Source organism: Colletes latitarsis, chromosome 14, assembly GCF_051014445.1.
Source record: "Colletes latitarsis isolate SP2378_abdomen chromosome 14, iyColLati1, whole genome shotgun sequence".
Classification (NCBI taxonomy): Eukaryota; Metazoa; Arthropoda; class Insecta; order Hymenoptera; family Colletidae; genus Colletes; species Colletes latitarsis.
In genome coordinates this window covers 28,404,495-28,421,580 of record NC_135147.1, presented here as the reverse complement: position 1 = coordinate 28,421,580, position 17,086 = coordinate 28,404,495, and the positions used below count along the sequence as shown (strand labels likewise).

Here is a 17,086-nt window from a genome sequence, read left to right as displayed (position 1 = left end):
GCGGTTCCGGACAAGCCCGTGTTCGCGTTCCTCGATTACGCTTTCTACTTCGCGCAGCGACGTCTTAATTGTGGGTCAATTTGTGGAGAGAGGGCCCGCACGGATCCTCCACGCACGAATCGCGTGGCGACGCGGTGGCCCACCGGCGGCGATGTATCTCGACGAACGATCTAAAAGTAGAATTCCAGCTAGGAGATCGTTCTCGAGACGTAGCCGCGTGGGAATCGTTAGAACCAGCGAGAAGTACGCTTCGAGGGGCACCGGTTTAATTCAATTTACGTCGTTCGTGATCTCGTTCGCCCGTGTGAATTGAAACTTGCCCGCGGAACGTCGATGCAGCGGCAACGGTGCTTCGATATTTATCGGCAGAATTTTCGAGACTGCACCGCTACCGCGAGTACCGATCGTATCGGTGCAGTTGCGATCACGGACCATGCAGTTACCCAGCCATTGCTCTAATTGCTAAGAAACATCGTAGCGAAATTCGGACGATACGTACGATTGCTTCTGCGATACGTTTATTCGAAAACAGGCACCGACGCAACAATTGTTTATTTAGACCACGCATCCCGAGGTTGGTTTCAACCTCCGAAGCACGTACATTAGCCTCGACCATGTATCGTACAGGCTAATTTGTCGAATAGTCGAATTCGCGTTCATAACGAACGAGCGTTAAGACGATTAATTTGCCGGATTATCAGGGAAATAAATATGCATGACAAGCGCAAATGTACTTCTCGATAGTCAATATTCACCGTGCAGCCGTCGAACAGGCATATTGAATTTCAAACGGCCGTTATGGTCTTTAACGATTCGATGCACGAACGCATGGCCGACCGTTACGATACCTAATGCGCCCGAGGTCCGAAAATCGAATTAATTCCAACCGGATATCGGTCAGCTACCGGATATTTCCCCATTGGCAAAACCTGCGGGCGCTGCTTAGCCGGAAGTCGCACGGAGGACCGTTTTAAGGAAGCGCCAGTCTTGGCGGCGCCTCGTGGCACCGACAAATTCTCTGTACTTCCCAAAGTCATAAATATCGAGGCGTTAATAAAACGATGTTGCTTTCTATCGCCATTTTTTAGTCAACGGCCTGTTCCGATTTGTTTCAGGAGGACAAAGTGCTCGGTTTTGTTCGCGATTCACGAAAATGCGATCCCGTCGAAAATGAGCGATGAAATCTTGATGACTTTAACCGCCGGCAACAACATTCCATTCGTGGACGAGGATGGCCCGGCGCCGGCCATCGACCATCATCGTGCTCGGCCGAACGTCGCGCGGAGGGAGTCGACCAAGGAAGTCGTCGCCGTGGGTCTCGGTTCGCAATGTACGCAGAGTTTCGCGACCTTTCGTTCGATAGCTCAATCGAGAATCGGTCAGGAGATCGATCAGCGCGAGGGGGCAGCCTCGGTGTTGCAAAAGGGAGTAATGTTCGGGCAGAAGGTATCGTCCCAGCACCGGTACGTTAGACAGTCGCCCGCTACGAGAAGAAGCAAGAACGAACCGGTCGATACCGGTTCGGAGAATCCTCTGCAACGTTACGAAAATGCGGTGTTGAAGTACCAGAAGCCCAAGGCTCGACCGAAACGACAATCGAGCCGCGATCGTCAGCAGCAACAGCAAAATCACGGCTACTCGAGCAGCGACGAGAGCGTGGTCAGAAACAAGTCGAAGAGCATCAGCTCGATAGACACGCAGTCGGTGAACAATATCCTGGACGAGTACGAGGACCTCGATTACAGAAGATCGTCGGACTTGAGCGACGTCGGAAGCATCAGCGTGTCGAACTTTGAGGCCGTGATGATGGATCAGCAGAAGAAGCAACAGCAGGACAAATCGAAAGTCTCGGGTCAGAGGATGCAGCCAAAGCATTCCCCGGTCCGCGAGAAACCGCAACCCGTTCTGAAAGTGAACCAGCAGACGCAAGTGAGACAGCGGTCCCGGGAGAGACAAAAGGAATCCGTGAAACGCGTTCCAGCGTCGCCAACTGAGGACGATTCCCCGGGCCGCGTCGGGCAGCTGACGTTGACGGTGGATGCCAGCCGCGGTAAAGTTCCGGAGGTGTTGCTACGCAAAGGGGAAGTTCAGAAGAGGGTGGACGAGTGGCTGAGCCAGGCGCAAAGTCAGAATTTCCCGGGCTCCCGGGAGAAACCGTTGACGCGGTCGAACAGCAGCGCCGAGCAGAAGAGTCAGAGACGGTACCGGCAGGATTCCAGGTCCAGATCGATCGACGAGGGCAGGGACAAGTTGAACGGTACTTCGTCGAGCTACGACGACCTCAGTCGCGCGGACAAGAAGCCGGATCGCAAGGTGGAGAAGGTGAACGTTGCCGTGAACACCAGCAGAGGGACCTACAAGGAGTACCTGGCGCTGAAGAACAGAGGCAAACAGCACGATTACGGATTCAGCGCGTCCAACAGCAGCGTGATCGGTAGATCGAGGGACATCAGTCCCTCCACGGGCTCGAGGATCCCTCAGAGGGGCCCGCTGACCTCCAGCTTCAGATCCAGACGATTAGAATCCAGCAGCGAGGAAAGTCGGCCGGATAACGTCGGGGAATCCGAAAAGAGCTGCCGCGGCAAGCCGACGAATTTGGTAAAGAGCAGAAACGAGTCCGATCACGGGAGGATATCTGGGGTAAGCGGCGCGGTCGCTTGTAGCTCGACAACACCGACGTCCTCGTCGTCGGTTATCCCCTGCAGGAGAGCGTCGTTGAAGCGATCGCAGAATCACGATCAAAGCGCGAGCTGCGCGACGAGGCCGCTCGTTAAGGAAGAGACGGGCCAGAGGGCGAGAGGAGCTGGAGGAGCCGGTGGAGCAACAGGAGGGGGAGGAGAAGGAGGAGGAGGAGGAGGAGGAGGAGGCTGCGCCGCCTCGAAGGGCCCGAGCAACCTTGGCGACCGAGCCGAGGAGCCGATCTCACCAAATAAGGACGGAGAAAGTAGGCGGCCGACTCTCACGAGCGATTCACCGCGAGCCGGTGATAAAGCAGCCGATGCCGCCTGTAAATCGATGGAAGGCTCTCGGTCTGCGCGAGACATCGCGAGGTTTACAGGGGAATCGGTCGAGTCCAGGTACACCCGGCACGAGAAGAGAGAAAGCAAAATGGATCAGACGAGGCAGGAGACCGTTTACGGTGCCGTGGGCGCGCGTGTCCGCACGCTCCAAGGTCAGCAGGAGTCCCGCGTCACGAGACCGAGAAATCTACAAGCGGGCAACTTGCCGCCAGAAGCTAGAAAGCCGCCGGTACTTCCCAGGAAGGAGCAAACCCCTTGCTCGCAGGACGCGAAAATCGATCGCGATCGTGGCAAGAGTTCGCCGATCGCGTCGCCGCCGCAGTCCTCGTTCAAGCCGAACAATCGCGTCTACGTCGCCCTGCAGCAGCTCAACGAGCACAACTCGCCGCGATCCAGATCGTCGGGCCCGATAGAGACGGCGGCTGGCAGGTCGCGGTACTCCTCGCCGAACCACGTGGAGAAGATATACGAGCGGAGTCTGCAGCCTCAGGTGATTCACGCGGATGACCTCGAATCCATCCTCCGACCTTCTTCGCAGGTTTCCGCTTACGGCGAGGGAGGCACCGCTCGATCCGACCTCGAGTCGCCGTCCCGAGAAGCGGAACGCGACCGGCAGGAACTGGACGACGACGAGGAAGTCTACGAACGGATCGGGGAGTCGCGATACGAGCATCTGGAGACCATCGAGGAAGACGATCAGAGGAGCGAGGCGTCCGTTCGCAGATACACGGACATCCAGCAAGCGTTGCCGAACGGCGGGCCGAGGAGTCCCCAGGAGAGCAGGATGGAGCCTGCCAGGACGTTCGTCACGTTTCACTCGTCCTGCTCCCCTCGCAGCGTCCAGCAGCAATCTCGAGCGGCCGCGACCGGTTCGCCGGGGAGCAACGAACAGGAGGAAAAACGGGAGGTCGCGGAACCGATCATGATCCTCGAGGACTTTGAGATCCCCTACGATTCCGCGAACCCTCTCGACGGTAGTCGATTCTGTCACACGCGGGAGAGCAGCAATCTGTCCACGGCCACGATCCCTCTGGACGAGCTCGAGAGTGAAAGGCAGGCTGCAAAGTTCAAGGTCGAGAACACCGAGTCCAGGTTTCGGGACACGAGCACGGACGTCGCCGGGAAGCTCAAGGTGACCGACAACGAGAGAACCAACTCGAGGGAGATCGAGGATCGCGTCGAGGTGGTGAACGAGGTGCTGGTGAAGACCCTTCAGTTCGAGCAGGACCTTCCGACGGAGTCGACGGAGCACGTCGTCGTCGACGCGGCGAAGATCGTCGATCATGTCGGTCAGCAGAGGCCGATCGGCTTTCACAACGTCCTCTGCGACAATTACGAGAACGTGCAGGATGCTCGGTTCAGGGGGAACAAGGTGTACGTGACGAAGGAAGAAATGGAGCGACAGAGGCTGATGGATCTTCTCAGGAAGGGGGACTACGACTCCGTGAAAGCGGTGAGTGATACCTGCGTTTCTTTTATCCTCGACGCTGATAAAGCGTTCCGCGCCTCGGTCGGTCGGTCGTTGCGGACCCGTCATCGGGCCGCGTTTCGGTACTGCAAATTATAGCGTCCGGGAGCATTTTTGCGCCCGATAATTGCACACGATGCCACGAGTGCGCGGGAAAGGTCTTTCTCGCGTTCGACTGCTTTCTCTCTCGTGAGCCATATTTTAAATGCACCGACGCCTTGCTCCGTAAATTACATCGTAAGATTCGGCACGGTCCATCGGTTCGACGTTAACTTAATTACACGGCGACGCGCGAATGATAGATGCAATAGCCTGCCCCGACTCCGCTATCTCAATTACAGTTGCTAATACCAGTTTTCGATTCCACTTCCGTTATCGTGGATTAAATTTCTGCTCGAGTCGTGGGCGTTGATAATATTTGAAAAAAACCACGGAATCAAAGTCAGAGTTTTTCCCTTACGAGGAGTTTGAAACGCGACAAAGTCGATATCAGGCTCGTCGATCGGATACTGTGTTTTCGCGAACGGTCCCGTTTTAATTCTATCCCCGATAAGCTTCGCCGTAAAAATACGGCCGACAGCAAACCAATAATTACATTCGCCGTTTCCATGGGTGCATTGTGTTTCGCGTGCCGAGTCAGCGGTTCTTCCAGTAATTACAAGTTTGAATTAACCGAGACGCGTCGCGTTTGCTCTTTATCTCGATCGCGTATACACCGGCATTACGCGAGAACCACTTTTCTCGTTTCATCGTTTTGTCGGTAGTTTCTCCTATTTCCGGCTCTGCGGCCGGCGGTTGATCCATCGTCGCCACGATTCAAACTTTGCAAACCCCGTCAGCGGACGGTTTTCATCAAAGCGCGTGTAAGTAGGCTGCAGGGAACCGCAGATGCGATAGAAAATAGTCGCATGGTTCGCTTCGCCGAAGCGCGGAACTCGACAACGCCGCTCCTCCGCCTCGGTAATTATGTAAAATCTATACCGATTCTGCTTCGAGTTACTGAAACTCGTTTTATCCAAAGTGAACTTTGTTGCATGGAAAATGTAATTAGTAACCGCGAAAGGTTGCTCCAAGATACCCTGGCTCGAAATCGATAGGACGTTGTTTGGAAAGAAAGGTTGCATAAAAGATATTTAAAGAACCACTGATTTCTTGCCTATGCCAAAGTAAATTAAATTAAATCTTGCCTCGTGAAGTTTTCGCGAACTCAAAGGAGGGACTTTAAAATAAGAGAAATTATTGTCGACGAGGGTAGTACGTACGGGTCTCGTTGCTCTTCAAGGTGCACGATCTCGGGACACGACTTTGCGTAAGAAACCGGGAAAGAGGGCGAAGGAGGAACGAAGAGGGACGTACGATTTATGATTCAGCCGAGCTCGGGAACCAAGCATTAGGTATGCAGTTCATAGTGCGCTTTAACGCGCAAGAAAGATGCAATAAATTGTAGCACGCGTGCTAGTACATCCCCAGAGCCGAAGAGAGAACGCGAGACTCACCCTTAACGAGGTTTCGGCCCTGCGTCGTTCTTTTTTACTTTTCGCGTCTCAAGGACCGTGTAAATTAATTTCCGCCCGCCTCTGTTCGTTCGGTCGACGCTCGACTTGTACGATCCTTAACAGCGCGAGACGAAATTCCAATTTTCGGTGGAATTTGTTAGAATTCCGTCCATTCGCGCGACCCGTTGAATTTTCCTCTTTTCCACGGCAGACTCGCCGTATGGACTCAACGAAAATCTCGTACTAGCGTATAAAGGCGACATTCAAAGCTGAACGCGGGGGAGCTAGCGTTAATGGGACAGATTAATAAGAGGTTCTCTTTGCTTTGCCCGCGGGACGTAACGAACGAACGAACTCTAATACAGCCTAGCCAGAGAATTACTAATAACGTTGCATTAATAAAAGAAAGCGCTTCCAACGCCGAACGTTACGATAACTTTTTGCTATTCTTCTGCTCATTTTATCTTTGCTTTTTTTTTTTGCAACCCCCACCGTAGAACGAACGAAATCCGGGTCGATCTCCTTTTTCGACGTCGCTCGAATTAATTACACGATTTACGAATCGCCGTCAAAGCTAGAACGCTCGAAAATGGAAATTTATTTTACGAGCGCATATCGTGCTTCATTGCGGCGAACGAATTGAAAGCCTGACAGTTTTCATAAAAAGGATTATCGCGAAAGTTATGGCGAGCCACTTGTTCTACGACCTCGACGCCTCGTATTATTCTTTTTAATATCACTTTGACACGCGAACACCGGTGGTTAGCAGATTATTGGCACAATAGCGTCCGTGTCCCACATTGAATCTGACCGGTCAGGAAATAACGAAAGGTTATCAAACGACAAAAACAATTTCCACGCCGGGGAACGTACGGGCGACGTTGTTTCGCGCGCCAAAACCATCGAAAATAAAACGACAATACTTTTGAGAACCGTTTTCGTTAGCACGCTGTACAATCCAGAAACGTTACACCGTTTCTTTCTTTAAAAGTTAAAGTCACAGGTCCCTAATTTCCGTACCAACGAGGATTATTCTTGGAAGGTAGTCCGCGGGGGTGGATATCGTACGTGTGGATCGAATTCGCGTGAAAATTCCCGGACGATATAAACTGTTGGGGGCTCGATCGTCATATTCGACCGCGGATTGCATCGAGCACCTTCTGCTCGTAAATTTCCGTGATCGAGGAGCCGGGTAACACGTGCCAAGCTCGTGTACGTATGCGATGGCACGCGCGTATGCGTCGACCGTGCACGCGCGTATGCATTTCTGCACGTACGCGCCTATGCACGCGTACATATCGATGGGACTGGCTACGGGCAGCTATGCTCATCTGCCCGAATATGTCTCTACACCTGTATCGCGCACGCACAGACGAAGATACACCAACCCTCGACGAATTATGACTCGATTAATTCTGCTGTGATTCCCGCACGGTATCTGTAACGCACGCGCGAGCCTGCACCGTTGTCGGCGAGATGATTTCGAGCTTCGGAAGATTGGGTATCGCGCACAGCCGAGACAAGCGCTGCTCGAGTTTCGTGAATTTCACCTGGGCAATGATTACCGCTTTAATTTAGAGGTAGATACGATAATTTAACCCTTGGTCCTTCGAGGATCGCTCGAATAGCATTTTTAGGCCTCGTCTCGTATTCCGAAAAGAATGTTTGAATAATCGGCGCGTAATGCCGATCGATTGAAAAGCATATGATTGGTTTGTGCACGAACGGGAAAATGAACGACGTACGGAGAAAGGAAAGCGAATCGTACGTCGAGCGTGTAAAATACGATTTTGTAACGGCATCGAACGGGTTGCGGTAAAAGCAGAGAAACGATTCTCAACCGAGTGTAAAGTTTGTTTTCGGTTGTTTCGTGGTATTTCACCTGTAAAGCTCTGCGAGAGCCACTCGCGCGAGTGTATTTACATGCATCGGGGCAGCGCTTGCTCGGCTATTGGCGAACGTCGATATTTTGTAAATCATGCATACACGCCCTTACGAATCGGTGCGCGTGAGTGCACACTGCTACGCGCGTTTGCATACCTTCGATTCGCCGCGTATCCGGAAAACGCTCGCGACTTACAGAATCCTGGTAAGCTCGGCCGGATACATCGATCTACGCGCCATCGATCGCGGCGCGTCGCGCGCAGACAACGCCCTGTCCCTGACAATACGCGTCTCGATTAATCCTACGGTGATTTCGATGCATCGTGTTCAAATTATGTATGCGAATGCACGCGCGTTCGCGGATCGAATTAATTGCCGATGTCGATACAAAAACATTCGTGCGCATGTTTTTATTAGTTTCGAGTCGCGTACGTTTCGCCGCGGATCTACACCGGAGATCTACGAACGGAGCCACCTGTGTTCCCCAAAAATAACAGTGCACGGTCAACCGGTGCATCGAACGACTATTCCTCGGGGACACTGAAATATTCTCCTAATGGCTTTACGAACAGTGTTTTCATTTTTAAGAAGATCGGTTAGTTTAGACCTCGAGAGGGCCACGAGGGATAAAAACGCATTTAGTGGTTTAAACCCTCGAGCGTGCTCGGAGTATATACCTCGTTATATTCTTTCGAGCAAGCATGTATACCTCCAAGGAATTTCCTTGGTGGTTAATGACCTCGCGTTTAATTTTATGCGAATATGAGTGTTAACGGGAGGCGCAAATATCGCGAGTCGGCAGGCATTCGGAGGTGGAACGTCGAATGCCGATGAGGCATGAAAGAATTCATGAACGAGGATAGGAGCGTTTGTAGGTGAAAGGTAGGAGCAGGTGCGGATAGTCGAGAGAGACAAAGAGAAACAAAGAGAGAGAGTGGGAGGTGTTGATTTGCTTTATCCAACGCGGACGTCGCTCGCGTTATTTTCCGTTGTTTATTAGACATCGAGTGCATCATCTTGCGCGCATAAAATCGCTGCCATAAACATCCGTGCATTTTTATCGTTGGACGTTGCTTGTTCTTGGAGATTTCAAGACCGCGTTCGGCCTCGCTCGCTTCCGCTCGAAGTCGTTTGAAATTTATTCGTGCTTCGAAGCCCTCCTATAAATTCCGCGAGCGCACCGTTAAATATGCTCCGGCGAGATTCATTGTGAATTACCGTCGGCCGAAAACTGGAAACGCTTTATGTTGCGTGGACTGAAAAATCCCCTCCGGGCCATTAACCATTCATAACGGATAATCCTTTTAAATATTTCGCGCTGCAGGAGAGCAGACGGAGAAAATTAAAATTATTCGCTCGAATTCCCGATAAAATGTTCTATTATCAAATTTATATTTTTACCGAATACCCCTTTAATCTTCGCAGCTGGGGGTGAGCGCCACGCGCGCACGATCACCTGCCAAATTTATCGTTCTTTATTTTCCACCGTATCCTCTTTCACCGAGATATAATTTCCCCGTTGTTTATCGTTAATAATGTCCCCGACGGGTATGAGCTACGGACCTAGAATTCGTAAAATTATGGAGGACGATATATCTGCTTCCCTTGTCCGTTTTGCCCGAATTATGGACATTTTTCTTCCGAGCGGAGCTTCGATTGCATTTTCATCGCGTTTACGAACCTTAATAGCGTATTTTCCCTTGTACCGGAGCTGCAAATATTTGCGAACTTGGGACTTTCGAAAGCATTAATAATTAATCGATAGATCGTGGCGGTGTATACCGTCGGTTTCCCGCCTCTCTGGCCTGGAATCGTAGAATAGAACGCGTCGAATAAGAGCCCTTCCGGGGTAAGAGAGCAGTGTTTAGAAATCGACTCGGCCGCGCAAAGGGATGACACCTTCGGTGTGTCTCGAGTGCACTCGGAGCGGCACGCACACCGGTTCATTGGTTTTCAATGCGAAAAGCCTCGATACCGTGACAAAACAGTCAAGTTGACGAAAGGAGTTCGACGGCGTTTCCGGCGACAGTGAACGTAGACAATTTAAATGGCGCACAGAACGCGGCTGGGCTTCTGCAAATTCGCAAGGCTCCAAATTCTACATTCCAATCGGTGAAATTCAAAGTACCTCGATCGTTTGTTCGTTTGGAGGAATAGTAACTCGTTCGTCGACTTTCGATTAACTTTAGCTCGAATTCTTAATCGGTCGCGGCGATCTTGTTCGAGACATTAAGACGTAGGAAAAATGAACTCCTCCCTCGCGATTCTCCTTCGTTCCCCGACGATGTATCGATTTCTACGGACGAAGACCTACGAGTTCGCGGGTAACGAACACCCGGGTATAAATTGTCTGATCCACCGATAGCGGGGCCGAACATGAAAATACAAACGGCCATCGTCGGGCTGTATCAGTTTCGCGTAGTTTATTGTAGTCATAAAGCGAGCAACGATTCGGCCGCGTGGTTCCTCGTCATCGACGCGCCTGCTATTTTCGAGTCTGCCGGAAGATGGACCGAAATTGATCGATCTCCCGTCGCTGCGAATAATAAATTTTCGAAATAGAATTTCGCCGTGGTCTTGGCTCTTCGTTATCCCTGCGTTCGATTTCGATGTTCGTTGAATTTTCCACGAGGAGTGGCAGTGAGGGCAAAGGGAAGGCGATTAATAGAGGTTCTTTCATAGTCAACGTATCCTTCCTTATTTCTGTCAAGAATTCCCTCGGTATTCTCGCGGCGTCGAAGCCACGAAGAGCTTCCTCTGGCTGTTCAGCGGCCGCTCGGAGGTTCAATCCTCGAGAGGATATTATGTGGCCTCGGGGAGTTGGTAGGCAGCTTGTTCGACCTCGTTGAACCTTGCCTGAGGAGTGGAAGGTACCGGATGGAAGGACACGCCGACTTAGAAGGCGCGAGGATATTACATTCTGCTTGGTAACTTCTCCAGTTCGCTTCCACGTTTTCTCTCTTTATCTCTCGCAACGTTCTTTGGCTCTCGGTACGCGACTCGCTTGAAATCTCGACGAATCTACGCGTGTTCTCTGACCAGGGCCCTCGTCCGTGAATATCCGTGCGTCGGTGTAACCAAACCCTCGCCATGTCCTCCTCCGCTTGTTTCGCGCGTGCGTGCGTGCTCCGTTATACGCTGTTTGTTGGATCATGCGAGAAAATGTTCCGAGGCTCTCAGCTTTAGTCGCCATTTGACGAACATCGACGCGATTCCAGTACTGGAAACAGTTATTGTTCGACGATCTATTCAATTTTTATTCCGCACCTTACAACGACTACAGAATTTATAGTTTCGTAGTAGTGTAAATCATGGATCGACGCTTTCTGTTTCAAACGTATACCCCTGCCAACAATTTTGCGACTCGGTGCTGCAATTGCGTTATCTCGCGAGTGTACCTTTGTATTTTCGCCGGAAATTCATCCGTAATCAAGCTCGCCGGTGTTATTTCAAATCTCAGACATATTTCGAGATACCGTCGAATCCTCGGAAGTTTCTGGTATCGGCTGTAAGTTCGCCGTGGCGCGCTAGAGACGCGTCCTTAGCCGAGAATCGAGATAAAATTACACAGGGAACGGTAATTATACGAAGCGCGTATAAATCGTGCTCGGTTCCATAAACTTCCATTTCGCGAACGGTGTCCCGCGATCAACTTTCCAGATACAATTTTGATCGAGCCGCGAACGTCGACGGTTGAAAAGTTTATCGTGTTTTCTCGTTCCTCGAGCTACCGTTCTCCGCGAGCGTCCTTAAACGTCCCGCGCGTACCTACTCGCTCTTTCGAAGGGCTTTGAAACTTTTCGGAAAAGGCGATAAAGTTTCGAGGGTATTTTGACGAAACGAAGAACAACCTTTATCTGGCTACCGACTCCTGAAAACGCGTCGGCCAAACGAGTAGAAGAGTTAAGATAAGGGGAGTCGGATTCGACCTAGGGGATACAAAGTATCGAAGGAAGATGAAGGGGATCTCGCGGAATGTCAGGCTCGATATGTTTCTTCCCTTTCTGTCTCCGGAGTCCTCCTCGATCTTCCCTCCCTTTTCCTCTTTCGTCCTTCCTCTTTTTCTTCCCGCGCGGTTCCTGTTCTTGGCCTTTTATATTCTTCGCGTCCCTTCTTCGCGACTCGCCTCTCCATCCTCTCGTCCACCCTTTCATCCGTCTCTCTTCCTCGCCGCGTACCTGCGGTTTTCCGATCTCCGTATACACCTTTGCAAACGAAAGAGCGGGACAGAATGTATCTCTCAAAACCAGTTCGACCTATAACAGCGTCTTTGCATCGGCTCGCGGAGAAACGAGAGCGCGTTTGCTTCGACCACGGCTGACTTATAGGCGAAACTGGCATTCGAAACAACTCCTCGAGACTTTATCACGCTCTGATCGTAACCCGAAAAGCCCCGCGAAATTCTCGATGAAAGTGTAGCCTTCGATCGAACTTCCAGCCTCGCTCGCGGACCATTTCGCAGAAGACCATCGCGTTAGTTTCTATCGAGCAAGAAATCGTTGATAAGAAGTGCCGATTTCAATAAAATTCCTCTAGGATGGCATCTTTATGGTTAGAAAAATCTTACGTATTATACTAGCAGAATACGTTCATAAACTTTCTAAGAAATTGACGTCTGCTAGTAATGAAATTTCCCTCGTAACGCTAGAGACTTTACTTCCTGAAATGAAATTCTAAGATTGTGCTTTGTCTACCCAAAGGTACGTCCTTTTATCTAGATCCGCAATAGAAAGTGAATATTTATAGTCTGTGAATATTTGGCTCTAATTGAACATCCTTGTTATTGGTTAAATTTCCAGTGTTTGGCGAGTCTCCTTCCGCTTGCACCAAATAGAATTCGAGGAGTAAATGGGTAAAAAATGTTACATCGCAGAATTCGCGATGGAACAAACGTTACAAGTTTCATTAAAGGAAGAATGAAATCAGGGGCGTTCGTAACAGGATAAGGAAAGTCAGAAGAATCTTTTATCTGCAGGATACACGCGAAAGGAAGCCAATTTTCGCGCGAAGTCCACCATCGACCGGAAAGTGAATTTTCTCTTTCTCTCGCGACTTCTCTTTTGCGTACGTAACTCGATACATTCCACTCCGGGATTCCGAAAATTCGAAGTAGCGCTTGCACTCGGTACAGCCATTTCCGCCACCGATCGACAGTGTCCGCACAGCTCGCCGATAAATACTGCGCGCATTTATTTCGACGACTTTTGCGGGAAACGGTGATTTTATTTCGTGGACCTCGCGCGAATCATTTTCAAATATTCGTAGCCCGCGAGGAATCGATTCACGAGCAGCTGCGTTCGAGCACTTTCCGGGTGTTCCTGTTTAAAGTTCGTGGCTCTGGTATCCAGTTTAAAGGATGTCCTCTGATTCAAGGCGAAAATCTCGTAGAATTATTCTTAATTTGATTTTGTATTTTTCGCGTCCACGCGTCGAGCAAGGAATCGATTTCTCCGTGACAGACGATCCGAAATAAAAGTGCTCGGCCCTCCAGGGGGGACATGCGTGTCCTTAATCGCCATATGGCGCTCGTCGTCCTTCCGGACCGGTCGATCGAGGGTGTATCGAGAAGATCTTGTCGCTGTCAGTCGCGTTGGCTCGCCGAGACGTTTGGCCGTTTCATTAAAAAGTTTCGCCGATACATCCGACCCCATTACTCGGATTCCAGTTGCCCAATCCGAACAGAGATAGCATCGCGAACGCAAGAATATTTGAATTCTCCGAGTAGCGATCCAAATACCTTTCGTTACTACTGTTGTTCCGCGCGTCGACGAAACTCTGAACCGATTTTCTCAGCCCTGGGAGTCTCGGTCCTCCGTAACCGGTCCAGATGCGCTCGATTCTGGACTAGTTTCTCGCGCGAACATCGAAAACCAGGAATACCAGTTGTCTTTGATCGAAGCTCGGCGGAGGATCTTTTCGCGCTATGGTATTCGCCGGTGTTACTAACGAGATTACGTCGACGCCAGCCGTATAAGAAAATTAAAGTGGATCGAGGAGAATCGATTAACGGTCTAGTTGCACGGAAACGAATGACGCAGTTCCGAACATCTGTCGTGTTACCTCGTTGTCGCGCCATATGCAGCCTGGGGAGAGTCGGCTGGCGCCTAATAACGCGTGCAAGAAATGAATTTTCTTCGAGGCTAACCTTCTTTCACGACGAAGAAACGAAATTGCTCGACGAGGGCGTTCGAGAAGCCGTGAAACTAGGGGTCGAATTCCATTCACCGGGAACGGTGAGGGAGGGAGATAAAAAGTTCGTTTATAACACGCTCCGGGACAAAAGTCCCTTAAGAGCATTTAGCTAAAAATAGAAACTGCATTCAGCGAACAATATTCGGTATAAATTATAATTCCAGTATTTATTATAAACACTTTTAGCGACTGTAACAGTTTTCACCGTTGAAAATTGTTTTTCCATTGTATCTTTGGTATTTAGGTACGCTCACTTGTGGCGTATCTCGTTTATTCTTCTCGTTGGACGGTTTTCGCGTGGCCGGGTCGCTGTTCGAGATAAAAGAGGTCGAGCCATGGAATAAATTCGCGACTCGTCCCGGATGCATGTAAAACTCCTGGTCCCGATCTTTCGCGTATAGTCGAGCGAATCGAAATAATAATAAACGTTAAAAGAAAACGGGAAAATATAATATCGCGCGTAGAACGAAAGAAAGCGTGGTACTAAAGCGGAGGTAAAATAAAAATGAAAGAGGAACGCGAGAGATAGGAAGAAAGCGAGGCGAACATTAAATAAGATACGAGAGAGATAGAGGCGAAGAGGATGGAAAAGACAAAAGAACAGAAAATGGTGGCTCGTGGGTTTATTTAGTGGCAGCTCTTAAATCTCGTCCCGGAAGAACGTAGGTACGGGAACGCGTGCGCGCGTTACAAGGAAATTCCATTCTTGAGGCGGCGGAGTTCTTGCGGGGCTCTAAATAATTTCCAAAGATCCCTCGGAACTCCGTAGGCCCGGCGATCGCGTCGCGAATCCATTTAAATTCACGATGGCGCGGCAATCCGTTATATTTCTGGTTTGGACGCGAGGCGACATATTTTCCCCGGGATACGACGCCCGGCGACAGTCCTCCGGGCGTTTTCTCAGCGGCGACGATGAACCGGTCGTTTTTATCTTTCGTTTCGTTTTATCCGAACGTAAGCAGTTGTTTAATAATGAATAATGCATGGAGGATAATGGATCAGAAGTAAAAGGCGCGGGCGGCGACGATGAAAGAGCCTGTTTAAAAAGGGTTTGCAATTTCCTGAAGTGGCGCTCGTCCCTCGTGTATTCCTGCCGCGCTCTTGTGTGCAGCTGGCACACTTCGCTGCACGCTCGCTTCTAGCCAGAAGTTTATTAGAACACGGACTTTGCGGCCGTGCTGCCCGGTTAGGTAAACTCACCCGGGGAAACTACAATCTCCTTCAGGGTGTAACAAGAATTAGACGACCCTGCGCCGGTTAATTGTTATTTTTCATTAATTTAAAAAGTCCCGAAGAATCACCGCCGCTTGGCTCGAACCGCGTAAACTCACCCTCAAAGTCTCCCGTCTGGGTCCAACTATCATCGACAATCGATATTTTCAAAGGTCCTACGGAAACAATGTTACTTTAGATTTCCTCTTTCGACGCATTTTTCCGAATTTCTCGCACCGATATCGCGCAAACTTGTAACGAGAAAAGTGCAAGAACGTTCTTCTCGGCCGCTGTACATCTTGTTTCTAATTCATCCCCGGTTTAAGAGGATCGAAGCAACAGAAATAAAAGCGCGAATTCGGGTGGTGTTAAATTTCTCTCCCGACGATCCGGCGAAGGCTGCGAATATAAAGACTGTATAAGAAGCGAATAAGGGAAATTCTTATCTCCGGGGTGGAGGATCGCGCGGGACGGCACGGGGTTAATTAGTATTTATCGCGAGTATAAGCCGGGAGATTGGCCGGCGGCTATGGGAAGCGGAGTCTCTCGAGTGGAATCCGGGGGTGAATTTTATCGCGCAACTTTTCTCGTACCAGCAACTTTATCCCATTCCGTATATCGTGACACATTTTTTACGTGGTTGCTTTTTTCCGTGGAAACGAAGACGAAGACGGTGTTGGCGAGCGACTAGCGAAAATCGCCGATCGCTAAAGGTCTGGGATTCGCGCGTAAATTGAAAACTTTGCTCGATCGGAGATGAGGGGCCGGAAGGTGATTTACGCGAATCCGAGGAAATTCGAATTGTTTTTATAGTGGTGTCATTTACCGCCTCTGTATCGTCGCCTCTGTTCTTCGAACTATGAAAAATCGTTGATTTACGAGCGACGCTTTGAACACTCGCGGGGCGTCAGTTTACGTCAGATTTATTTAGAAACCTCGCAGCAATATTTTTCAAAAGCTATTATAAACAGATTCCATTTCGCGAAAAGTCTCTTGGACGATCCTTTGATCTTTGACGCTGTCAGATATCCGCTCGAGTCGTTTGTCGTGTCGTTTGCTCCGCGAGGAACCAAAGAGTTAAGCGTAACATCCTATCTTTCGTGCTGGTGGTTTTTCCGAAGCCAGGGTCGAAGGTGGTTACTCGCGGCGCAAACAATGGCCGCCATTAATCTTCATAGGATGTCATAAACCGCGAAATAAAGGCGGTCTAGCGGTCAGCGGTGCTCGAGGACGCTCGTAGAACCTTAACAGATTCACGGACACACCGTTACACGCTCACGAATCTCGTCCGTGAAATCTTTTCCAGGAGGGTGGAAATCATCTCGTGCAACGACTTCTAATTTGGAAATTTAACAGCTCCCGCGAACGATAAAAATTATATGGCGCTGATCGATAAAGAACTATAAAATTTGGGCGTTATTGGTACAATGGTTCCGAATTAATAATCGTTTCTTATCAGAATTTGGACGAACGATGTCCTGCCGTTTTGTCGCGGAGTGTATGTCCGCGGACTCGACGAAATAAAGATAAACGAGAACGAGGGAGCTCGATGGCTGGACGGAAGTATCTCGGGGAACGGTTCTCCGCTCTATCCGCCACTTCCTTTTTTTACGATCGTTATCGTTTCTCGCGATACGGTCCCTCGATTTTCTTGGTGACGCGTTACGGGGTTATTTTTCGCCCCGCTCGGTTTCCTCGGCGCTTTTCACGCGCGCTGGACATTGTTATGGACTCGGCGCTTTTTCCCCCGAATGTCCCGAGATTGTCGGGCCGTATTTAGAGCGGGTCCGTAAATCAGAAAATCCGTATAATAC

At 50.1% G+C, this 17,086-nt stretch overlaps 1 protein-coding gene across 2 annotated transcripts in view; it reads left to right on the top strand.

The window, feature by feature from the left end:
- Positions 1 to 17,086, top strand: part of LOC143350341 (uncharacterized) — a 141,851-nt gene that overhangs the window by 8,228 nt on the left and 116,537 nt on the right. The window contains exons 3-4 of one of the 2 annotated variants that reach the window (XM_076782419.1): positions 1,116 to 2,815; positions 2,864 to 4,473. In XM_076782419.1, the coding sequence (XP_076638534.1) occupies positions 1,171 to 2,815; positions 2,864 to 4,473 (3,255 nt within the window). In that variant the 5' untranslated portion in view covers positions 1,116 to 1,170. Of the gene's footprint in view, positions 1 to 1,115; positions 2,816 to 2,863; positions 4,474 to 17,086 lie in introns of those variants that run through there. The other variant, XM_076782418.1, reaches the window with a different exon arrangement.